Genomic DNA, 21,944 nt, shown 5'->3' with positions numbered 1-21,944 from the left:
AGGCACACAGGCTCTGTGCAGGCCTTCCACCTTGACCGCAGAGGCTCAGGGTCCAGCAACATTACTAGGCGCTCTGAATTAACAAGGTCTACACAGATGCAAGGACCAAGTTTCCACAGGAGGGAAAAACAAAGATTTCCTGAATCAGGAGAAAATCTTGATACGAGGGCTTTGGAATTTGTTTTAGACATGAATGCATGCATCCAAAGAAGTCAACATGGGTTTTATACACAACAGAGTTTGTGCCCTTAAACTGGTCTGAGGCCAGGTCAGACTGATGTCCTTGTGGGCATGAGTCACAGATGACATGGCAGCAAACCTAAGATGGCCTCTGACCAGCCCTGCCTACAGTAATTGCCTGATAAGTCCCTTCTTATTGGAACACTATGGTCAGCCCTCCTTTGTCTGGTTCTGTCCCTTCTTATTGGAACACTATGGTCAGCCCTCCTTTGTCTGGTTCTGTCCCTTCTTATTGGAACACTATGGTCAGCCCTCCTTTGTCTGGTTCTGTCCCTGAAGGTACAGTCTCGGGCCAGACAGGCACGTTCTCCTGCCGCCCAGAGTAGTTCACAATCCACTGGGAGAAACTGGATGCAGCATGGCCCTGAGCACAGTCCTCAGGGTTAAGCCAGACCCACTATGGCCAGATGGCAAGTAGGGACCTTGTTCCTACAGTTGCCCAACTGTGTGAGCCAGGAAAGACCCACCTTAGGTGAGACAGCCTCCCTGACACAGACTTGGGCCTATGAGACCCTGAACAGAGAAACTACTGGGCTGTATCCTGAGTCCTGACAGATATACCCCAAGAAAATAAGCTGCGTATGACAGCAGTATTTGTGGGGATTTGTCACATATCACAGAAAATAAATGATTCTTACTAAATGATAGAACTTAAACATGAATATATTTTCAAAAACTCCCCGAATGTTCCAACTAGATGCAGTACCTGGAGGCCATTTACCCTCACTCATATCAGCAATTTAAATGTTACAAATTTCACCAAACAACTATTATAATGAATTATGAAACCAAAAGGCTATTTGTCCTATAAAAAAAGACTTAAAACCTATTATTTTATCTTAAGGATAGTCATTAGCTCTTTATCCCATTTTAAAAAGACGTGTAGTAAACAGAAACACCATCAGGAAAAAAAGCAAAGCAAAGAAAGGATATTCTCTGAACGGGAGGATCTGGGCTTGGACATGATCTTCACAGACCTGGCGTAGCTGCTTGTAGAGTGTTGGGGAGACTTTGTGAGAACAAAGATTTTCAACAGCCTACGACAAAGGGAAAAGGCGGTTTGTTCAGCAGAGTCAAAGCTCTTGGAAAGCGCAGCAGTTACCTACCATCTAGCCCATACGGCCGCTCAGTGCCTGTGTTGCCCATACTGACAGCAACGGCCAACAGTGAGGGGCTCAGATTGATGGTAGGCTGTGCCCGCTATTCCTTGGGGGCTGCACCTCAAGTCTCCAGCTTTGCTCTAACTCAGTTGTTTTCCAATCAGGCTGCTCAACAGTACCAGGACTCAAAAGGAAGTTTGGATCATGTGGCCATTTTCTGATTCTCTAGGTTGCGATGGGGCACACATCCAAAATTGACCATGTGAACCTGGGCCGTGACGGGAGGGGAGGAGAGCCCTTGCTCAGGCACAGCAGAGACTGTAGCTGTGTGAGCGGAAGACCTGTGATTCCTGAGTGACACAGACCAGGCCATGCTGATCCCTGTTTATTTACTGATTGTTGATGTAGAATTCACTTATTTTGTCTTGATGAAGAAAAGGCAACTTTTGTTTGCTTTTTGAGGCAGGATTTCTCTGTGTAGTCCTTCCTGGCTGTCCTGGAACTCTCACTCTGTAGACCAGGCTAGCCTCAAACTCAGAGATCTGCCTCCCTCTGCTTCCCAAGAGCTGGGATTAAAGGTGAGCACCACCACCATCCAGCAAAAAAAGCAACTTTAACAGCCTACAGAAAAAAATCAAATATTTCTACCCATTGAAAGAATATAGTCTCACCAGTCATAATTAAACCCCTCTCAAATCTCGTACACATGTCAGAATCTCATTCAAGTGTGAAATGTAAACAGAACCGTTCTCTGACAAAGACAGAGAGAACAGAGAAACTTTCCTCAGCTCCTTTCCTTACAGCACCTTCATGTCTTCTCTGTCAGTTCTGTCCCAGAAGCTCATCAGGAGTCAGTGCACACTTACACACAGTTACATGTACATGACTGTGTACTTCTTCTTTTTGTAAATATCCAGTTTGTGTGTACGGTATACTGTCCTTCATAAAATAATAATTTGAAAGGAACATTTTTCTCTTTCTTTGTCTTGAGACAGTCTCACTATGTAGCCCTGGCTGTCCTGGAACTCGCTCTGTAGACCAGGCTGGCCTCACACTCAGAGATCCTCCTGCCTCTGCCTCCCGAGTGCTAGGATTAAGGGTGTGCTCTGGCTGTCACACCTGACATGAAACACTCTGAGACTTGATTTGTTTTTAATATGTGAGAACACCTCAAGGCATTGGCAGCCCACAGGCAGCACAGACTTCCTGCAGGCCTGCTGCCACACCTGTCCTGGAGGCTGTTTCTAAATGGCCTCTCTTGATGGAAGAAGGAAGGGTCCAGTCAGGCTAAGACAGTGTGCTACAGGCATTTAAAAAGGATAATCACCTTAGAGAAGCAAGGTTTAGTCCAAAAACCAAAGGTGGGTTGCGACAGCTTTTGGATTCTGCTTGTACCAGTCCATAGCTGTTCTTATATTCACTCATTCCTAAAAACATACCCCTCCTACATCCCAAGGGTCACGCCTCACAGCAGACTCCTCAGTGACCAACAGACTGCGCCAGGGCCGTGCTGAGCACTGACAAGCAGTGGCTGTGGTGTCCAAGGCCGTCCATTTGCTCTCTTAAATACCACCTGAAGAGTAGTTACTGCTACACTGTGCCATGAACAGTCACCTCTCTGGTGAAGAACATGGGATGAAAGAAGGGACCGCAGGCGCTGGAGGCCTGGGCTCTGCTAGTGTTCCTTAAATGCAAATTCATGCAGAGCCCATTGGGCTGGAGCTGAAGCCACAGAAAGCAGGAACAAGAAATCATGGATGGTGTCACTGGATTCATTAACAAAAAAAGCACACAAGCTTCAACTGCAGGCCTGGCAAGCCCTCAGGAAACTACCTCACAGACGTAGTTATGCAAATCCAGCCACTACAGGGACATATGGCATGACAGAGTAGGACCCAAGATGACCCTGAAGAGATAAAACACACTGCCCAGACTCAGAAGTCCAGGACTGGGGGCACTCTCTGTGGTAAGGGTGGTCTGGGGTCACCATTTCTATATAGACTTGCTGCCTCCCCACCCCTCCTCCCCCTACTACTCCCACCCAGAGTAGGGCTGGGATACTGGACCCCTCTAGATGCCTACCTGAAAGAAATAAGAATACGAAATAAAATCAGGACTCAAATCCAGACAACAGGAAACGCAGAAACTTCTCAGGAGACACGCATCTCGGGTCCCACTCTGTCACTACTTTCCAAATCCAACTTTGGCTCTTAAGGCTGTGGCAAGAGCTAAACAGACACCTCTGAGAGCTGAGCAGGAGGCTGCTAGACTAAGGCAGGCAGGCTCTGGTGGGACAGGCAAGGCAGAGAGGGCATATTCTCTGCTTTGTATTGAATTTGTGCTCTACTAATATGTAATGACTTCCGCTAAGTGGTCCCTGCAATACTGCCCACCACTCCAGGGCTGGCTTTGCCATGGCAGTTTTAGCCAACCCTGTCACTTAGCTCTCCACAGACCCACACTGCTCCCCTCCTTCACTATCATGACTGACAGGGATGAACCTACCAGCCCTGCTGTGTACTCCAGCCCAGAGCTGGCCTCTCCCTGGAAGCTGGGCCACCCTGAGGCGTTTGCTCTCAGGTGGAGCTCCACACTGGGTCTTCCTCTGATGTGCACTAGAGACTAGGGTGACCAAAGGACAAAATTCAAGTATGAAAGTCACAGGAGTACGTCCTTCTGAGTGGTTCAGTCTCAAGTCTTCAGAAGCAAAAGGCCTGCATCTTCAAAACAACCCTGCTCAGAGGAGATACAGAGGGTGGGAGCCAGGAGACCTTCTCGTCATGGACAACAGATAGAACCCAAGTGATACCCAGAAGAGCTGCTGAGCAGAGAGCCATGGCCAATGAGCTCCTGTATTTACATTAGACTTCAAAACTGAGTATCTGCAGCCTCTGGGAAAAAGTGGTGCTTTCAACTAAGATTCTGTGGTAGGGCATAAAGCACGGCTAGAAACAGGAGAGGCAGATGAGCACTCTCTGTCAGAAGCCAGAGCCACCCCTCTGCCCTCTACAGAGATGAGCTGAGTCCTCACGGGTGGGGGCCCAGTGGGATGGAGCAGCCTGGAATGCATGAGGTCTCAGCCTAGGATGCACCGCTGCATATACGCGGTATGGAAAGGAACCTCCACTGTCGGGACAAGTGAACCTGGACACTACACTCTCTAGCCACGGGGCAGCTTTAGTAGCTAGAGTATTTGATTAAGCCGAAACCCGAGTATTTAGGTGTTTTGGTGCAGTTCTTGTTCCCAGTCAAAATAACGGGAAAAAAAAAAAAAAAAAACAGACAAAGAACAGAGTATTTTAGGGGCCCTGGGCACCAAAAAGCAAACAAATAAAACCTAAAACAAACAAATAGACAGACAGCAGACACAGCACAGGAGGCACATTGGCTGGGGTCTTAGATGCTGCTGGAAGATCTTTGGGGAGTTCCAGCTGCTCCAGTTTCCTACCCAGCTTCAGGCCGCATGCAGGACCAAGTCAAGAGAGATGAAGGAACCCCCAATATGCAACAAAGGGTACACATTCTGGGACGAGGAAAGAACCATCTAGAAGAGTGGAGGTAACAGTGCTGGAGTTCTCACGGGGTCTAGAATAGCAGTTTTTCCATATCCAGCTGGAAACCAGTCAAGGCACCTAGGAAGGTCTGCTTCCGTGGTAGGGTCGTCTGGCCCTAGATACAGCAACAATCTGCCCTGGCCTAACAAATCGTAAAAGCGAGGTTTAAGACCAGATGGTCTTTAAATCATTTAACTATGGCCAGAATAAAGGACAGGAATTTACAATAATATAAAAATATCTGGCACACCAATTAAAATTTAGAATGTTGACCATCCAATCAAAGATTATCACTAATCTTCTTCTTCTTCTTCTTCTTCTTCTTTTTTAGGTTTTTCGAGGCAGGGTTTCTCTGTGTAGCCCTGGCTGTCCTGGAACTCACTTTGTAGACCAGGCTGTCCTCGAACTCAGAAATCCGCCTGCCTCTGCCTCTGCCTCCTGAGTGCTGGGATTAAAGGCGTGCACCACCACGCCAGGCATCACTAATCTTCTTAATGGGGGAGGGGGAATCAAGAACAGCAGTAGTGGGTCAGGACAAAACAATAGCCATAAACAAGATGCAAAGGCTAGGCAGAAATTCAGAAGCCTTCAGAAGTGTGAGAGAGTCACACCTGTGGCAGCAACAGTAGCTGAGGCGCAGCTGAGGAGGAGAGACTCTAAAGACAAGACAGCTGGTGTTCTCAGTGGCACCTGGAACAATCACTGTGCACTTAATGGCTCGGCAGGGCAAAGCTGCTCTTTCCAAGGAGGCAGGCTTGGTACCCGGCCCCCACCCAGCAGTTCACGTCACCCCAGGTCCGGGGCATTCGACCCCTTCTGCCCGACGCATACTAGGTTTGGATCTGGGGCACAGATACGCATGCAGAATAAACATCCATACATATAAAATGATAAGATGAAAACCAAGATGGCTCCACTAGGGAATCCCTTCAAACATTAAGAAAAAAAACAATACCAATTCTATACAAGGAAGAGAAAATCATTTTAAACTCATAAGGCCAATATTACTTTGACATGCTAACTGATCAAAGACATAATAAGAAAATAATACATTAAGACAAAGTTAACAAAACTAACCACTCAGCTCAACACATAAGAAAGGTAACAGAGGGCCACAGTGGCAGTGGCTTTAACTCCAGTGGCACTCAGCAGGCACAGGCAGGGAAAGCTCAATGAGCCTGGGGTCAACCTCATCTCCACAGGGGGTTTCAAGTCAGCCAAGGAGGCTCAGTGAGACTAGGTCTAAAAAAAAAAAAAAAAAAAGATGTAGCCCACGCCTGCAAGACTGTGCTTATATTCAAAACAGAAAAAAAAAATGAATGAACATAATCGACCAGCTAAGAAGCAAAACTTACACCATCCCGCAATAGATGCAGAAATGTGCTTTCATTAAACTAACCTGGAGCAGGAAGGACGACCCTTGACGATGGTAGCATCGTCACACTCAACAGTGGCAAACCAAAGGTCTCTGAGACCCAGAGCAGGACAGCACTGGCTCACTCACTTCCAACCACTGTCCCAGAGGCTCTGCCAGTTTAGCAAGACGAAGCCAAGAAATAAGAGGCAAAAAACTTAGAAAGGAAAAAGCTTTCTAGTTACACGTGATCGTCTGGGCAGAAGATACAGTAGGATCTACAGAAAACAGGCAAGGCCAGCAAATTAGAAGGACAATTTCAATATACAAAATTAATGATATTTCTAAGTAACAGCAAGAATCACAAGTCAGAATTCAAGGTAAGGTGAAAATTCCATAAAAGGTTTGTAACATCTTTACAAATGAAACAAGAAATCACTGCTGAGAAATATTAGCCAACAGGGCGCCGTCTATCTCTAAGGCCGATTCAGTGCTCTCTAAGCAATCTAAGAGCGTCGCCATACTTCTAAGCCAAGCTGGTTCCTTGAGAAAGCCAGAAAACAGTTTCTCAGATTCATAAAGAAATGCAAAGGACCAAGAATAGCTGAGACAAATGTGGGAAAATACAAAGCTGGAGGTTCCCCCTCCTAGACAGACAACTGGTCTTGTCTGAGAAAGGCAGTTGGGCAATGTGGCCAACACCTGGACACTTATGGGAAAAACACTGCATCTAGATTTATATTTCACCATACACACAGATGTCCACACAACATAGATCACAGATCCAAATGTAAAACTGTCAGCTCTGACTGTCTACAGGGAAATACAAGGTCTTAGATTAGGACCAAGATCTGTTGCTTTGTTGTTTTTGAGACAGGGTTTCATGTAGCCGGCCTTGAGCTGGCTAGTAGAGGAGGCTGGCCTTGAATTCCCGACTCTTCTCTGCCTGCTGGGTGCTGGGATTACTTGAGTGTGCTATTACTACCAGTTATGGCAAAAGTTTAGTTTTTATTTTTTAGGTGGGTACTAAAAACATAACCTAAAAGAACAGCTGATAAGACACTTAACTTCAAATTTTAAATCACCGTTCTCCAAAGGACATAGATTAGTTAAGGGATAAGTTACGGACTAGAAGAAAATATTAGCAACACCTATATAGAACTTATATCCGGAATACATACTAAACTCACACATTCAATAATGGGAAACTAATCTAAGCAAATGAAGCTGGGCACCCTGGCCCATATCTGTAATCCCAGCACTTGGGAGGTTGGCACAGGAGGACTCCAAGTCTGCAGGCAGAGCAAGCTACACAGTGAGATAAGAGGGAAGCAGGGAGAGGGGATGGCAGGAGGAGGCAGGATGCCAGAGATCTGAGCAGCAAACTGCATCAAAAGTACAGAAGAGCAACAGGCACACGAACAGACAGACGCTTGCCGTCAACAGGGACGGTAAATTAAACCCATTTGTAAAACTCTACACCACCAAATGCTGGTGAGAATGTGGAGCAAAGGGTCCTCAAGCTACCAGCAGGGTGGAAAATGGTGGTCACTTTGAAGAGAGCAGCTTCTTATGAAAGGAAGCACACATTTTCTGTATCTGAGATATTTTCCTGAGAAGAATGAGAACACATTCCCATACACGATGTATGCAATGTTCATAGTGGCCCTGCTGGCAATGTTCCCACTAGACACCCAAATAGCCATTACCTGATGAATAAGCCAACTGCACTATAGCCACTCTACTTGTTAATAAAAGTAATATGCACTTGGGGGCACAAAAGAAGGGATTTCAAAGAAGGAGGAGGAAAAGGATGGATGGAATTCTATTTCAAATAATAAAAACATTAAAAAACAAAAACAAACAAACCAAAATGCCAAACTGCTAGCACCTGAGGAAATGGGAAACGCTATTCTAGATAAGAGCCGGGTGACAGAGGACTGCAAATGCACGGCTCCTTCTAGATAGAGGTGGAGTTGTAGAGAGAACACGGCAGCAGCTGCCAAGGCTGGGGAACGGGAGGGGATGACCGCACGGGGTGGCCCTTTGTTACCGGGGAGGGAAACAGTCTACATTTTCACTGAGGAGCTGGCCAACAATTCTATCTCATGCCATTAAAATCTACTGGAACAAGTATGTTAGAGTTAGCCTATATATAACCCTGGCACATGAGCGGCAGCCTGGATTAATACCCAGTGAGACTTTTTTGTCTTGTATATCTATAAGTGCACTGTTGCGGTCTTCACACACACCAGAAGGCATCAGATCCCATTACAGATAGTTTTGAGTCACCATGTAGTTGCTGGGAATTGAACTCAGGACCTCTGGAAGAGCATTCTTAACTGCTGAGCCATCTCTCCAGCCCCACAGTGAATCTCTTAAAAAATAAAACCAACCTTCTCATAAAAAAATAAAATAAACAAAATAAACCTACTGGAACACATGTTATATGCCCCAACACTGAATTCATATGCACATACCCACCTACACAGAGGCACGTACTTAAAATGAAAAAAATAAAAGCAAATTTTTAGGCAGGTGTAGCAGTGCATAATGTTAATTCCAGCACCAAGAGACAAAGGCAGGAGGTTCTCTGTGAGGCAGACCGAGATCACCTGGTGTTCACAGTGAGTTCTAGAATAGCCAAGGCTACACACTGAGCCCTATATAAACAAAACAAAACCTTAAATAAAATCCTCTCCCTCAATACACAACTCACAAACTTAAGACAAAGAACAGACACATATACACCAATCCGTCACTATCGGCCAGTGGTCCCTTACCCAGAATGCTTGGGGCTACTAGTGTTTTGGATTTCAGATGTTTTTCTTCCGGATTAATACTTGCACATACACAATGATGTATCTGGGTACTGAGAATCAAGTGTAAGCAGACACAGAGCTGACTCATACCCCATAACCCTTGTTTATCATTGTGTGTGCACACGATGTGTATGTGCAGGTGCTTGTGTCACATCAAGAGGCTGGAGGTCTGAGGATGCGTCTCCAGTACTTTTCTCCTTCCACCTTCCTTTTGAGGGTTCTGAGGTTCCAACACACGTTGCAAAGCTGGCTCTGCCTTACCTACTGGGTCATCGGGCTGGCCCTAGCTCGATGGTCATTTTATTCAACAGTTTTAGCACACACTGTGTTCTGTCTGAGGCCTGGCATAGGAGGTCAGGTGTGGGTCTTGTTTCATGAGTGCACTACAAGTTTTGGGTTTGGGAGTTTGGGGTTGGCAGTGACCGACCTGTCACAGATCCCTTTGGGCACCACTGCTTTCTTTTCTTCTTGTGCTTTCTGGAGCTTACAATACACTCAGTTTGCAACCAGGATAAACAAGCCTCTTAGGTAACCTTCTGAATAACATGTAAGTAATTATATGTTCTATCACAAACTAAAACAGAATATTTAGCGGTTATTGTATAAAAACATGACAGAAAAGTGTGCTTGAAGAAACAGCAGAATGTACTTCGGATGATTTTTTCCCGTTGCAGATACAACCAGTCTTTAAATTAAAACTACCAGAATCTGTCTGCAACCTTATTTGCAATAATTAAACTTCAAAATTGTGTGTGTGTTGGGGAGGAGGGGGTGCGTCACAACCCAGGGACCCTACTAGCAAGTGGGGTCGTACTGAGTTCTATGTATAACACACTGGCCTTCTGATAACACCGAAGATTGCTGGGGCCCTGTGCCTCTCAGCTCCAAACACCTCCTTTCTTCTGGCGCTGGGAAAACTTACACCTCCTAAGCAGCCGGGTCTAAGCCTCAACGCACAGCACTAATCCAGGGCGGCGATCCACAGAAACACCTGCTGACCCAGGGCTTCGCGGCTTCCGCTAGGGAAGGCTCGGGCCGCAGCTTCTCCCCGGGCGGGCGGGCAGGCAGGCGGGCCTCCCTAGCGTCGGCCCCGGTGGCTGCGGGAGGAGGAACCCAGGCAGGTGCTCGCAGGCCCTCGCCGCCGCTCACCTGGTACAGCTCCTCCAGGTTGTACCTGATGGATGTGCTGCTCTGGATGGCCTTGACCGCTTCGTGAAGCTTCCGCCACGTGTCCTGAGTGTAGTTGTCAGGCAGCCGCGGCCTGTCTGTGGGGGAAGAGAGGGTCAACGGCCGTGAGGGGACGGCATAGGCCGGGGCACCGAGGCAGGGCCCGGCCGGGTCGGCCAGGAGGTGCGGGATCGGGGCCAGCTGGGGCGCGGGGACGTGGCGGAGCGTGAGGTGCAGGGACAGGTCGGACTGCGGCGCCGAGCCGGGACAGTGCGGGAACCAGGCGGGCCGGGGCGCGGGGACAGGGCTGGCCGGGCAGCCCCCGGGAGGCCCTGTCCGAGCGCGCGACCGGCCGGCCGCCCCGTTCGCTCCTCACCGGAGCGCACCCACCTCGGAAGTTCTTGATGACCAGCTTCCTGGAGCCGCCCGCGCCCCCCGGCTTGGCGGGGCCAGCGGCCAACGCCGCGGGCTTGGTGAGGCCGTTGGTGCGGCCCATGAGAGCCGAGACGCTGCCCTTCCGAGGGCCCTCGTCCGCCATGGCTGGGCCGGACGCCGCCCCGCCCCGCGCCGCCCGGCTCCTCCTCCTGCCCTGCGCCCGGTCCGTGCGCGCCCGGCTCCTCCTCCTCCTGCCGTCGGGCTCCGCCCGTGAGCGCTCGGCTCCTCCTCTTTCTGCTCGCGGCCCGGTCCGCGCGCCCGAGGCCCAACCGCCGCGGCGCACACCGGAACGAGCCGGCTCCTCCTCCGGTGCGCGGACTCCTCGCGGGCGTTCTACGACGAATGCTCGCGAGAGGGCGCCGTGATACCGGCCCCGAGGGCTCCAGGGCTCGCCGCCCCACGTCCCGTCGAAGGCCGGGACGCCCCGGCGAGGACTTGAGTGGATAAAAGCACCCGGCAACCTTGCCTCCTGGGCCAGCTCACACCTAGGATGCTCAGGGATGCTGCTCCGTGCGCTGGCACGCCGAGGGTTGGGGGACGGGGTGCTCTGCACCCCGTTATCTGGGGTGCCCCAGTGAGGGGCGTGGGAGGACGCAGGAACACATCCTAGGAGCGCGCGGGACGCCTTCCCAGCGGGATCTGGACTTTGGTTCTGGGAGGGCCAGGAGCGCCTCTGTACACGGAGGGCTGGGGATCGGGGCACCCTCATCGGGGTAGGGTGCGAGGAATCGGGTCGCTAGTACACCGACGTGACCAGGAACGCAGGGACACGCTCCCAAGTCGGTTGGGGACTCCTCCACGTCAGCCCTCCGCCCTCGCGCGCGCCCCCGCCGGACCCGAGGCGTCCCGGCGACCGCGCTGACAGCTCCTCCAAAGAAGGGCTCGCACGGGCTCGCACTGGCTCGCGACACCCTCACCCGCTCCGGAACCAACGTGCAGAGGTTACCGTGTGGGGACGTGGCGCGGAGACGGACCCGCGCCGGAAGTGAGGCACTCAACACCCGCGGCCGCCGCTATGGCGCACATCACCATTAACCAGTACCTACAGCAGGTGGGTTTCGCTTGGTATCCTTGCCTCCTGGCCACGAGGGGTGAGTCCTGGGGCTCGGTCGGACGGCGCCGGGGGTCCTGCGGCTGGCCTCGAGGCGAGGAGGGTGTGCTGCACGCGGTGGGCAGCCTGCCTTGTTCGGAAGTTGCAGGTGCTGCCTGTTGGGACAGGAGGAGGCTCCGAGGTGGAGGTGGCAAGATCGGGGCCACTTGTAGAAGCGGTTGTCTGTGCAGTCAGCGCTGCTGTCCGCCCGAAGCATTTTGTGTCTCTTAGCAGCAGTGCCCATCAAAGCTTTGCTCAAAGCCCGCGAGTGGCACAGGCAAACACTGTTGCATCCGGGTGACGGGTTGTGATTGCGTCTTCTGCACAAACCTAGGAGTGAGGGCCTGTTAGGGTGTTGAAGGTGTGAACCCCACTAGACAACACACCTGGTGCAAGGGGCAGCCAGATGGGAAAGTCTGACGAACGTTTTACTGACTACACTGCTGCACATGGCTGCACATGGTGGCTAACCCAAGTCTTGGCAGCTCAGAAGCATCAGTTGAAACTCAGACTCAGAGTCTGGCTCTACAGTGCACATGTTTAATACTTAGATTGAACTTTAGTGATCTTATTGTTGGCCAGGAGACCAGTCTTTATTTCAACACATTGGCAACAGCCTTGGCCGGTGGCTGCCTGTTGACAAATTGCTTGCCTCTCTTTCCCCATGATTCCTGGGCTAATTTCCCAGAAGCTGTTGGAATCCGGTTGGTTGGATTTTGCCATCCTTGCAGGTGTTAATGAGGCAGCCTGTTACTCTTGTGGTTGCTTGAGCCAGGAATAAAGGTCTTCCTTTCCTGTCACAGGGAATGGCATGGTGTCAGAGTGCTTGTGCTTATTCCTGGGGTATCCCAGGCCCATAGTGGTGATGTGGTGGCCTGCAAGGGCTCCCTGTGTATGTTTCAGAGAAAGAAACATGGAGCTTGAGGAATCTACCCCCTTATAGCAAGGGGCGAGGTCTACTTTTCTTCAAGGTCAAACTAGAAGAAAACTTTACTCCATTCCCAAGGTTAATAGTTCTAAAACACCTCTAATTCAGAACCCACAGCCAAAGAACATCATAGACATCCTAGCCCTAAGGACAAGGACATTCACTGTAGCCACAATACATTTAGTAGCCTGAGAACTTTGACACTGATATATGTACCTTTTAATTTTCCACTGTTTTGCACATTTTTTTTAGTAGATATTTATTTGCATTCCAAATGTTGTCCCCTTTCCTGGTTTCCCCTCTGAAAATCCCCTATCCCCTTCCCCCTTCCCCTGCTCACCAACCCACCCACACTTGCTTCCTGGCCCTGGCCTTCCCCTACACTGGGGCATAGAGCCTTCACAGGACCAAGGGCCTCTCCTCCCATTGATAACTGACTAGGCCATCCTCTGTTATGTATGGACCTGGAGCCATGAGTCCCACCATGTGTTTTCTTTGTTTGGTGGTTTAGTCCCTGGGAGCTCTAGGGTTATTGGTTAGTTCATATTGTTGTTCCTCCTATGGGGCTGCAAACCCCTTCAGATCCTTGGGTCCTTTCTCTAGCTCCTTCATTGGAGGCCCTGTGCTCAGTCCAATGGTAGGCTTCAAGGATCCACCTCTGTATTTGTAAGGCACTGGTGGGGCCTCTCTGGAGACAGCTATAACAGTCTTCTTTCAGTAAGCACTTGTTGGCATCCACAAAAGTGTCTAGGTTTGGCTATTGTATATGGGATGGATTCCTTAGGTGTGCAAATTGTTTCTTAGGATTTGTTTTTTGAATCCAGAGTGCAATCATGTTGCACATTGCATGCATTCTTGTTCTGGATAATGTGGGGCTTTGAGCTTCCTGTCCTCCAGTCCCTTTTGTAGAGGTAGCTTACCCTCAATGAGAGCCCTTTCCCAAACCAGGTACCGTATTAGTTAGCCAGAATATGATTTCCTGTTTTCCTTTCTATATTGATTTTCTTTTTATGTGGATCTGGGGACTGAAGCTAGGGTCTTATGCATCTAGGCAAGTGCTCTATCATTCATTGAGTCAAGTCCTGGCCCTCTTTCTATTTGTATCTGCTCTTTGCTTTTTAGGTTAAGGAATCATTTCTGGGCTGTAAAGATGGCTCAGAGGTTGAGGACATTTGATCTGCTGAGGACCTGGGTTCAGTCCCCAGCACCCACATGGCAGATCATAAAATAAATTAGTCAGTTTTTGTTTGTTTGTTTGCTTTTAAAGACAGACTCTCTTTGTGTAGCCCTGGCTCTCCTGGAACTCACTCAATAGATTAGGCTGGCCTTGAACTTATAGATCTGCCTGCCTCTGCTTCCTAGGTGCTGGATTAATAGCATGTGCCACCAACACCCAGCTGAAACAAAAATGAAAAGTAAAGATTAAAATATAATGCCCCTTATACTGTTTCTTTAAAAAACATTATGGATATGTATGTGTGTGTATACATATGTACGTATATATGTATGGATGTATGTAATGTATGTGTGTATTTGAGATAGGGTCTCTGTCCTGGCTGTCCTGGAACTCACTATGTAGATCCAGCTCTCCTTGAGCATATAGAGATATCGCTGTCTGCCTCTGCCTCTCAAGTGCTGGGATTAAAGGCATGGGCTGCCACACCCAGCACACATTTTGGATTATTTTGGATACCCAGTTATACTTTATCAACACTAGACTCTTTTGGAAGCTCAAATTTTCTGAAAGCTGCCACAATTGGCTTCTATGGCTTTTGAATCTGTTCCTGTCCTTCCTTGAACCTTTTTTGGGCCACATGTTTTTTAAGTTCCCTGACCCAGTTTCTGGCCTCAGCTCTTCCTCTAAGGAGCTTTGCTGTCAGTGAGGAATAGAACTTATAATACAAGCCTGGTACCAGTTATGTTTGCTGTGGGATTTCAGTGGATAGAAAGAATGTGTACAGTTCTTTTTTAATTTTTATTTATTTATTTTTATGTATAGGAGTACACTGTAGCTGTACAGATGGTTGTGAGCCTTCATGTGGTTGTTGGGAATTGAATTTTAGGACCTGTACTCACTCTGGTCAGTCCTGCTCGTTCCAGCCCAAAGATTTATTTATTATTATACATAAGTACACTATAACTGACTTCAGATGCACCAGAAGAGGGTGTCAGATCTCATTACAAGTGGTTGTGAGCCACCATATGGTTACTGGGATTTGAACTCTGGACCTTCGGAAGAACAGTCACCACTTTTACCTGCTAAGTCATCTCAGCAGCCTGTACAGTTTTAAGGAACTGTCAGGTTTGAGAGCAGGTGGTATCCCTGTGGACTGACTAGGACCTGGGAAGACCTAGTGTAGATGGGAGAGAAGTCTCCTGGGGTGCCCGCCCAGGTATTGTGCACAGGTACTGCTTGGGGTATACATTCATGGTCCAAATGGTGCCTAACCTAGGAGGGTGCAGCTTCTGTGTTAGCGTTTGGTAAAGCACCTACCCAGGTGGCTGGGTGCCAGGGACGAGGTAGCTATGGAGTGACCAGACACTTAAAAAGAATACTAGAATACTGGAGACTTAAACCCAGGGACTTGCACATGCTAGGACCCTGGGGCTTCATCCTCAGCCCCCCAGCTACGGTTTTAAGATTTGTTTATTTTAAAAAAAGATTTGGGGGTTAGGGATTTAACTCAGTGGTAGAGCGCTTGCCTAGTAAGCACAAGGCCCTGGGTTCGGTCTTCAGCTCTGGAAAAAAAAAGATTTGCTTATTAAGGTCTGTCACTACCCTTGTTCTCTTCCCCACTCCTAAGTTCCTTATGTTGTTACTGAGAGAGGGCTCTGATAGGACTTTCTTAGAGAGTCCAGGCCTGTGTGCAGTTCCCTGTAAAGGTGTGCCACTTGCTAGCAAAGTTGTACTTTAGGCTTTAGGCACAATTAGGTGATTATGGACGTACAAAGCTACTGGTATTAGAGTCACTTCCTCCTGCCATCTCTAAGGACACTAGCAAAGGAGGTCACTTAGGAGTGAACCGCCCTGGGGATTGCTCTCTACCTTGGGGACTCTGTCTTACCTGTTCTCTTACCCTGAGAAGATCCCATTTTGAAATAAAGTAGTTTCCTGGCTAACTTTACATTTCGATTATTCTGGCCTCTTTCACAGAGGAGGAAACTGCTCTTACAGCGTACAGTTCATTGCTCGGGTCCTGTGAGAACAGATCTTGTCTACCTGCTCAAGTTTGCCCTTCACCTTTTCAGGTATATGAAGCCATTGACACCAGAGATGGAGCGTCCTGTGCAGAGCTGGTATCCTTCAAGCACCCTCATGTTGCGAACCCACGGCTCCAGGTAGGTGGTAGATATACCCTTGGTGTCTAAAGAAAATGGAGAGGGTTGAGGGAATACTGGCTCTCAGTCTGCAGATAGGAAGGGCTATACACAGGCATCTAGAGAGAACTGTGGGGCAGTCAGTTTTCTATGGAAGTTTAAAGTTTGAATAAAAGGAAACTAATATTGCCACTCTCATTTGAAAATGTCTAAGTTTCTTGAAGAAACCTAGCTCACTTGGCCACAGCACCCCTATGTGAGAGCTAAGTGAATGGCTATGTTGGCTGCTGTTCAGCTGGGAGGACAGGGGCTTGTGTGTGTGACCAGTACGTCCGTCTGTCTGGTTAGTGCTCCACTGACCTTTCATCTGATAGGTTCATGCTGGTGGTCACCCTCTGAGACAGGTTTTTCAGGAGGAGCTACAAAATGGTGTTTTCTTTTCTTTGTCTTTTCTTTTCTTATTTTAAATTTAATTTTAAAATTAAACTTATTCATTAGTTTTTGTGTGTATGTATTTGGGCATGCATGTGCCATGCTGTGTGTGTGTGTGTGTGTGTGTGTGTGTGTGTGTGTGTGTAGGTCGGGACAGCTTGTGGGAGTTGTTTCTCTTCTTCCCCTGTGTTGATCCTGTGACTGAGCCAGGCCATCAGGCTCGGCAGCTGGTGAGGCCTCACTGACCTCTTCATTCCTCTTACTTCACCTTGCACTAGTTTACTCTTAGGAAAGCAACTGATAGGAACACATTTATACATGCATAGTTCATACATACACTGAGATTAATTTCTGGGGGCCGTGTGGTTATGGAGGCTGAGTAGGCCCCTGTGTGACCTGCCATCTTCAGCTGGAAGCTCAGGGAAGCCAGTGCTGCCATTGAGTCCCAGGCTTGTGGGTAGACCCAGGCCAGCCTGAGATGCGATAGTGTCTCAGCTGGGACGGCTGTTAGGATCCACAATGGTGTGTTCTCTTTCCTTACTTTTTTCTTGAGCCCTTCAACAGGTTGGTGGGTATCCACTCTGCTGGGCAAGGACGTCTCTTTCACATAGTCACCTGTTCCAGATACCAGAAGTCACACTCATTCTCGGTGCTTTAAGGCCAGTCAAGTGATGACTCAAAAGTGTGCTCAACTCATCCAGTCTTCACATTGGAAGGAAGGGGAAGTTAGAAATTACTGTTGGCCTGTAGCCCAGGATACTTGTTCCCCATAGGAGGCTGTTCAGTGACTCTTAACATGACCTTATTTATGGAAGAAGCTGTACATCTTGTTTATAAAGCCGTAGGAGCTCCTTATGTGTTTCTTGACTGACTAGCTTTAAGTACTAGAATATGTGTGAGAGCCCATGAGATGGACAGTTGGGTAGAAGTCCTTGTTGTGCAAGCCTGGACTTCTGTGTGTGCCATGGCATATGTGGGCCTACACTTTCAGGCACACATTATACACCTACACACACATACACACCTATGCACACACCTACACACACATACACATCTACACACACACACACTAAAATGTATATGAAAACACCTATGCACACACCTACACACACATACACATCATCTATACACACACACACACACACACACACACACACACACACACTAAAATGTATATGAAAATGCCCAGCATCTTTTCTGGCCTACAGCAAACAACTGAATTGGATTCTTGGGCTTCTTGTTTTCTTGAAATACAGATATTGGTGGAGCAATGAGTTTCACCCTAGAAGTGCCCGACTGAACCATTTCTTTGGGCTGTGAAGTTCTGAGAGTGTTCATCTGAAGCTCTTTGTATATATCGCTGTCTTTCATGCCCTCTAACTTTACCCTGCCCTTTCTCCTTGTGGATTAGATGGCTTCTCCAGAAGAGAAATGCCAGCAAGTTCTGGAGCCCCCTTATGATGAAATGTTCGCAGCTCATTTAAGGTAATCTTTTGACAGTCAGAAGACAAACACACACAGCTGCGTGCATGTAACACGCAGCTGCATGCATGTAACACACAGCTGCATGCATGTAACACACAGCTGCATGTATGTAACTCGTTCACTCTGATTTTATCATGCATCATTGTTTGCTTGCAGCAGTGAATAACTTGGAAAAGTGGACAAATGTGTCATGTGCCTCTTGTCTCACCCCTGGTATCCCTGCTGTCGTTTTGTATTTGTAATAACTAACCGAGAGGTCTTGCTTTTCTCGTGGCACAATATGGTTTTAATATCTTTGCCTTACCAGGAAAAAAGAAAAGAATCTGCGTTAAGCAAAGCAAAGCTTCTTGTTGTTTGCACGGTCTGCCTGCTGCTGTCTCTCCAGTGTGTGTGTCAGACACTTCAGACAGAACTGTGCATCCTAAAGCCAAAGCCGTGTCACAGGACTGTGCCTGCCGGTGTCCTGTTGTATTTCAGAGCACGCTGGGTCAGGCCTTGAAAGACTTGGGGATGCCACTATTGTTTCTTGCAGCAAGGGCACCCCTGTTTTCCTAGCTGTGTGCTCTCTGCAGTGAGGTTCCAGATCTGGTGATGAGCTGACTCTGGCTGCCAGCAGGGACCTAGACAGAGTGCGTGTCTTTGGAGACACTGACCGTGGGGGCAATCCTCGTCTGCAGTCCCTTTGCCCCAGTTGTCCAGAAGCTGAAGCTTTCCCATCCTGGCACTTGGCAGAGCAGCATCAGAACCCTGTGGGCATCACCTTCCATCAGCTGCTTTCTGTCCCCGGGCCCTGGTGCTTCTCTGGAGCAGGAGCAGGAGAGGACTGCGCAGGGTGTGAGAGCTGCACTCTGGGCTGATGTGGCATCCGGCTGCCGGAGTAGATGCTCTTCAGACCCTGATGTCTTTTCCAGGTGTACCTATGCTGTGGGGAATCATGACTTCATAGAAGCGTACAAGTGCCAGACGGTGATAGTCCAATATCCTTTACCTCCTGTGTTATTGAAGCTCACAGTCTGGAAACATCGAGCCAGTTGTTCAAACCTTCAGCTAAAAAAGAACCACAATCTCTTGAGTTCCTAAGTTTAGCCTGGCTCTTAAGACTCGCCCAGTTACTTATATAGTAAGGAAGAACACTGTTCAATATATTGGATTTTATTTATTATACTCTACAGGGTTACATGAGGCTGCTTTCAGGCCCTATATTTCCTTAGAAGACATTCCCTCCCATACTTCACTATCCCATCCTTTCTTTCTTTTTCCCTCTCCTCCTGTTAGTCCCCTTAATTCTTAATTAGTCCCTTAGTTCCCTTCTCCTTAATGTCATCAGTATATACACGGAGGTGGGTTTATTTAATTTGATTGAGAAGAGCAAAGTTTGTGTTTGTGTGTAGTGTGTGTCCATGAACATGCAGGTGCCTGAGCCTCTGTGCACACGCACAGCCTCTGTCGGACACGCACAGCCATTTCCAGATATTACAGACATGCACAGCCATTTCCAGAGATTCATGTAGGTATTGAGGTAGTAACTAGGGTCTCATGCTTACCCCAGAAGCACTCTTACCACAGAGTCATCCCTAGCTCCAAGACTAATGTTTTGATTGTTTTGTTTATACACTAGCTCTAAATGGCCTTTGAACTCACAGAGATCCACCAGCTTCTGCCTCCCAAGTTGTGAGATTGAAGGCCTGCACTACCATGCCCAGCCCCACAAAAAATTTATTTTCAAGGTTTATTTATTTATTTATCATATGTAAAATACACTGTAGCTGTCTCCAGACACACCAGAAGAGGGCATCCAATTTCATTACGGATGGTTGTGAGCCACTATGTGGTTGCTTGGATTTGAACTCAGGACCTCCAGAAGAGCAGTCAGTGCTCTTAACCATCTCTCCAGCTCCCCCACCCCCGGCAATGTTTTGACAATACCATTATATATAAAAATGCCATAGTGAAATCCAATATTTTGCATCCTAACCTAAAGGCTTAATTAAGAAAAGAATGTTTTGCATGTGTGCTTGCAGAGACTGGCTAAATCTAGTACCCATAACCCAGCCTAGGCGGAGAAGAGTGGATTCACATACATATGTCACCCTTACTCTATGATCCAAGAGCATGCTAAGTATTTGTAGAGCTCTAGATTTTAGCTAGGTTTTGAAAACTACTATATTTAAATACACTAAGAAGAGAATGCTACTATCCACATTTCCCTAGAACTTAAGAATTCTAGTGTTGATAAAATAAGCCTTGTAGTAGATTCTTGACCACTTAGATGTGGTTCATCACCAGTGGACTCAGAGAAACCAGGAACAAATGTAAAAGGGAAACATCTCATAACAGGGATGGGGAGATAGCTCAGCTGGTTACAAGCTTGCCCCATAAATAGAAGGACTTGAGCTGGATCCCGGCACCCACAAAAACAGCAGAGCAGGCGTGGTGATGTGTACTTGTAATCCTATCCCTGGGCAAGTGGAGACAGGCAGATCCCTAGGACTCCTTGGCTCTAATGAGGAGCTTCAGAGCCCAGTGAGAGAGAGACCTTACCTCAGAAAAGGAGGTGAATGGCCTAAGGAATGTCACCCACAGCTGACCTCCAGCCACCTGGACACAGGCACACAGGTCTCTGTACACACACGCGCACACACATGTGCACGTGCATAGGCATGTCCATCTTTCTCTCTCTCTATTTTTAAATTGTGGGACAGGGTCTTACTATGGTGGCTGGCCCGCAGGCTTCATCTCCCCATGCCCGTCTATATGAGGTGAATGCATAGAGTCTACTTGGCTGCTGACACATGGCTATTGTGGTGTGTTTTCTTCCTTTCAAGATTTTCCACAGTCATCTAAAGAGCACACTTTGTCCCTTAGTCTACATTTACTAAGAGTAGTATTCCTTAAATTGTGTGTGTCATACCTTCCTTAATGCAGCACATCATTCCTTCGGGCATTCCAGGCTCACAAAGAAGAAAACTGGTAAGCAGAGTCAGGAACAGCTGAAGATTGGTGGTGTCAGGGTGGGCTTGGGTTAAACTGACGTGGCCCAGTCTGTAGGAGGAGCCGTTTCAGGGCTTCTTATCATCTTAACACTGGCTTGTACTTGTTTATGAAGCTCCGGCCTTAGCTTAGGCTGTTTCCCAACTGGCTCGTATAACTTAACTGACCCATTTATTCTAATCTCTGTGTGTCACATGGCCTGTTAGTTACCTCTCAGTACCAGCACCTGTTCTTCCTATGCATCTCGCCTCTGACTCTTTCCCAGAGTTCCAAACTCTGCCCAGAAGTCCAGCAGTGTGTCTTCTCCTGCTTTGCTATGGGCCATGCAGCTCTTTATTGAACATTCAGAAGGTGATGTAGAAGATGTTTACAAAACACTGAGACAATACCAGAGTCCTGTACTCAACTCTCTGCCAGTACAGAATTCGGCATTTGAGAAATACAAAGACGGCTTGTACACAGTGCACAGGGAACAGTTTCTGTTATGGAAGTATTTATCAGTTTGTCAGTTTTTAACTTTTGATTTTAGATGATGGGTGAAGGCCCTATAGAGCTTTTGGATTATCTTAAGCATTTTTTTCCAGTACCAGTACTACCCAGTCCCTGTATGTACCAGGCAAACACTCTGCCTCTTAGTTCTGTTCCTAGACCTTTTAAGGCATTTTCTGAGATATGGTCTCCTATGCCCTGATGAGCTTCAAACTCACTATAGCAGAAGATGACCTTGAACTTGCTTCCATTGCTCTAATGCTGAAGCTACAGGCGTGTGCTGCCACGCCCAATTTATATCATGTTGGGGACCAACCCAGGGCTTTGTGCATGCTGAACAAGGACTCTACTGACTGAGCTACATCCTTAGCCTCCAATTTTTGAGGGACAGTTATGGAAGAAGTTTGAGGCAGGATCTTTGTAGTTTAGCCTGGAAGTTTTCGTTCTCCTGCTCCAACTTCCCAAATGCTGTGATTAGAGATATGCATTTTTTCATGTCTGATATTCTCCCTCTCCCTCCCCCTCTCCCTCTCCCTCTC

At 48.0% G+C, this 21,944-nt stretch overlaps 2 protein-coding genes across 2 annotated transcripts in view; one reads left to right on the top strand and one right to left on the bottom strand.

Annotated features, from left to right (window-relative positions):
- Positions 1 to 10,903, bottom strand: part of Cul4a (cullin 4A) — a 43,435-nt gene extending 32,532 nt beyond the window's left edge. Inside the window, exons 1-3 of the mRNA XM_021218769.2 lie at positions 10,628 to 10,903; positions 10,220 to 10,335; positions 1,174 to 1,277 (exon numbers count right to left, since the gene is read on the bottom strand). Coding sequence (XP_021074428.1) covers positions 1,174 to 1,277; positions 10,220 to 10,335; positions 10,628 to 10,775 — 368 coding nt within the window. The 5' untranslated portion in view covers positions 10,776 to 10,903. The remainder of the gene's footprint in view (positions 1 to 1,173; positions 1,278 to 10,219; positions 10,336 to 10,627) is intronic.
- A 54-nt stretch (positions 10,904 to 10,957) lies between these two features.
- Pcid2 (PCI domain containing 2) overlaps positions 10,958 to 21,944 on the top strand; it is a 30,348-nt gene continuing 19,361 nt past the window's right edge. The window contains exons 1-5 of the mRNA XM_021219217.2: positions 10,958 to 11,723; positions 15,940 to 16,029; positions 17,852 to 17,925; positions 18,837 to 18,902; positions 20,854 to 20,895. Of these exons, the coding sequence (XP_021074876.1) occupies positions 11,688 to 11,723; positions 15,940 to 16,029; positions 17,852 to 17,925; positions 18,837 to 18,902; positions 20,854 to 20,895 (308 nt within the window). The 5' untranslated portion in view covers positions 10,958 to 11,687. The remainder of the gene's footprint in view (positions 11,724 to 15,939; positions 16,030 to 17,851; positions 17,926 to 18,836; positions 18,903 to 20,853; positions 20,896 to 21,944) is intronic.

The sequence above is a fragment of the Mus pahari genome, chromosome 19 (genome assembly GCF_900095145.1).
Source record: "Mus pahari chromosome 19, PAHARI_EIJ_v1.1, whole genome shotgun sequence".
NCBI classification, from domain to species: domain Eukaryota; kingdom Metazoa; phylum Chordata; class Mammalia; order Rodentia; family Muridae; genus Mus; species Mus pahari.
This window is presented reverse-complemented; position numbering and strand designations above follow the sequence as displayed.